We start from the raw sequence: 1,100 nt of genomic DNA, 5'->3' as shown, positions 1-1,100 counted from the left end.
GTACGGCGCGCGCGGCCCGGACGAGTGATTGTGTACGGCAGCACCCGGAATATTGTGACGCAGGCGGCCCAGATATTAGGATGTGCCGCATATTACAGCGACCAGGACAGTAAGTTAGGGATATTGGAACAGTTCCGACGTACGGCGAATGGGGTGATTGCAGCCACGAGTGCATTAGGGATGGGCGTGGATATTCCCGATATTCGATGCATCATTCACATCGGGTTTCCCCGGTCGTTGTTGGATTACGCACAAGAAAGTGGCCGTGCCGGACGGGATCAATTCCCCAGTGAAGCCATTATCATCCAGCCGGAAGGGTTTGACGAGGTCCCGGCATGGTTTGACCAGAACACGCCCCGCGAGCAAAGCGGGTTCGAGTTAGTCCGGCAGTACATGGCCAGTGATCATCAGTGTCGTCGAGCGGTGTTGGATGGTTATTTGGATGGGGAGATCGATGGAGATACCCGCGAGCAGTGCGGCGACCACGACCGGCAGTTCGGGTTCGTCGAGCAACGGTGTGATCAATGTGACCCCGATTGGGAGGCGGCCGAGACCGATGATAGGGACAGTGATACCGAGATGGATGATCCCCATACGAGCATCCCGAGCAGCGCGTCGGACGCCGGGGTCCCCATTGAGGCGCAGCATCGGTACCATCAGCAGGAGATGGTGCAGACGGCGATTTCGGAGCGAGTGCGGACGTTGCAAGCGCAGCAGTTATCGGACGAGGAGTTTTTAGCGCAGGAGGCACGGCAGTGGAACCACCGATGTTGGTTATGCGTGCAGGCGCAGCGGGATGATGTCCAGCATGATTTGTGGAGTTGCCCCGCGGGCGAGAGTGCAGAGTGTCGACGATGGGTGCGGGCGATTCGGGATTCGATACAGTATATAGCAGGAGGATTTTATTGTTGTTATTCGTGTGGTATGCCGCAGTCGATTTGTCCCGGTTGGGAGGCCGGGCAGCAATGTGAATACCGGCAGTTTTTGTATCCGATGATGGCGATGTTAATCCATTGGCAATGGGCCGATGGGCGACAGGGAGGGTACGAATGGTGGCGCCAGCGGATGAAGAGTGCCAATATCCGCGTGACGGATTTAGA

The 1,100-nt window shown here is 57.2% G+C and overlaps 1 protein-coding gene across 1 annotated transcript; it reads right to left on the bottom strand.

Moving 5' to 3' along the window:
- Positions 1-378: 378 nt before the first annotated feature.
- N7446_005396 (uncharacterized protein) lies at positions 379-657 on the bottom strand (the record flags this gene model as incomplete). The annotated part of the gene is made up of 1 exon (XM_058514144.1): positions 379-657. The coding sequence occupies one exon, from the start codon at positions 655-657 to the stop codon at positions 379-381; it is 279 nt and encodes a 92-aa protein (XP_058371322.1).
- Between the last annotated feature and the right edge of the window lie 443 nt (positions 658-1,100).

Source organism: Penicillium canescens (genome assembly GCF_028828765.1).
Source record: "Penicillium canescens strain IBT 15451 chromosome Unknown utg000004l_segment0_segment0, whole genome shotgun sequence".
Classification (NCBI taxonomy): Eukaryota; Fungi; Ascomycota; class Eurotiomycetes; order Eurotiales; family Aspergillaceae; genus Penicillium; species Penicillium canescens.
The sequence above is the reverse complement of the archived record's forward strand: the minus strand, read 5'-3'. Positions and strand labels throughout refer to the sequence as shown.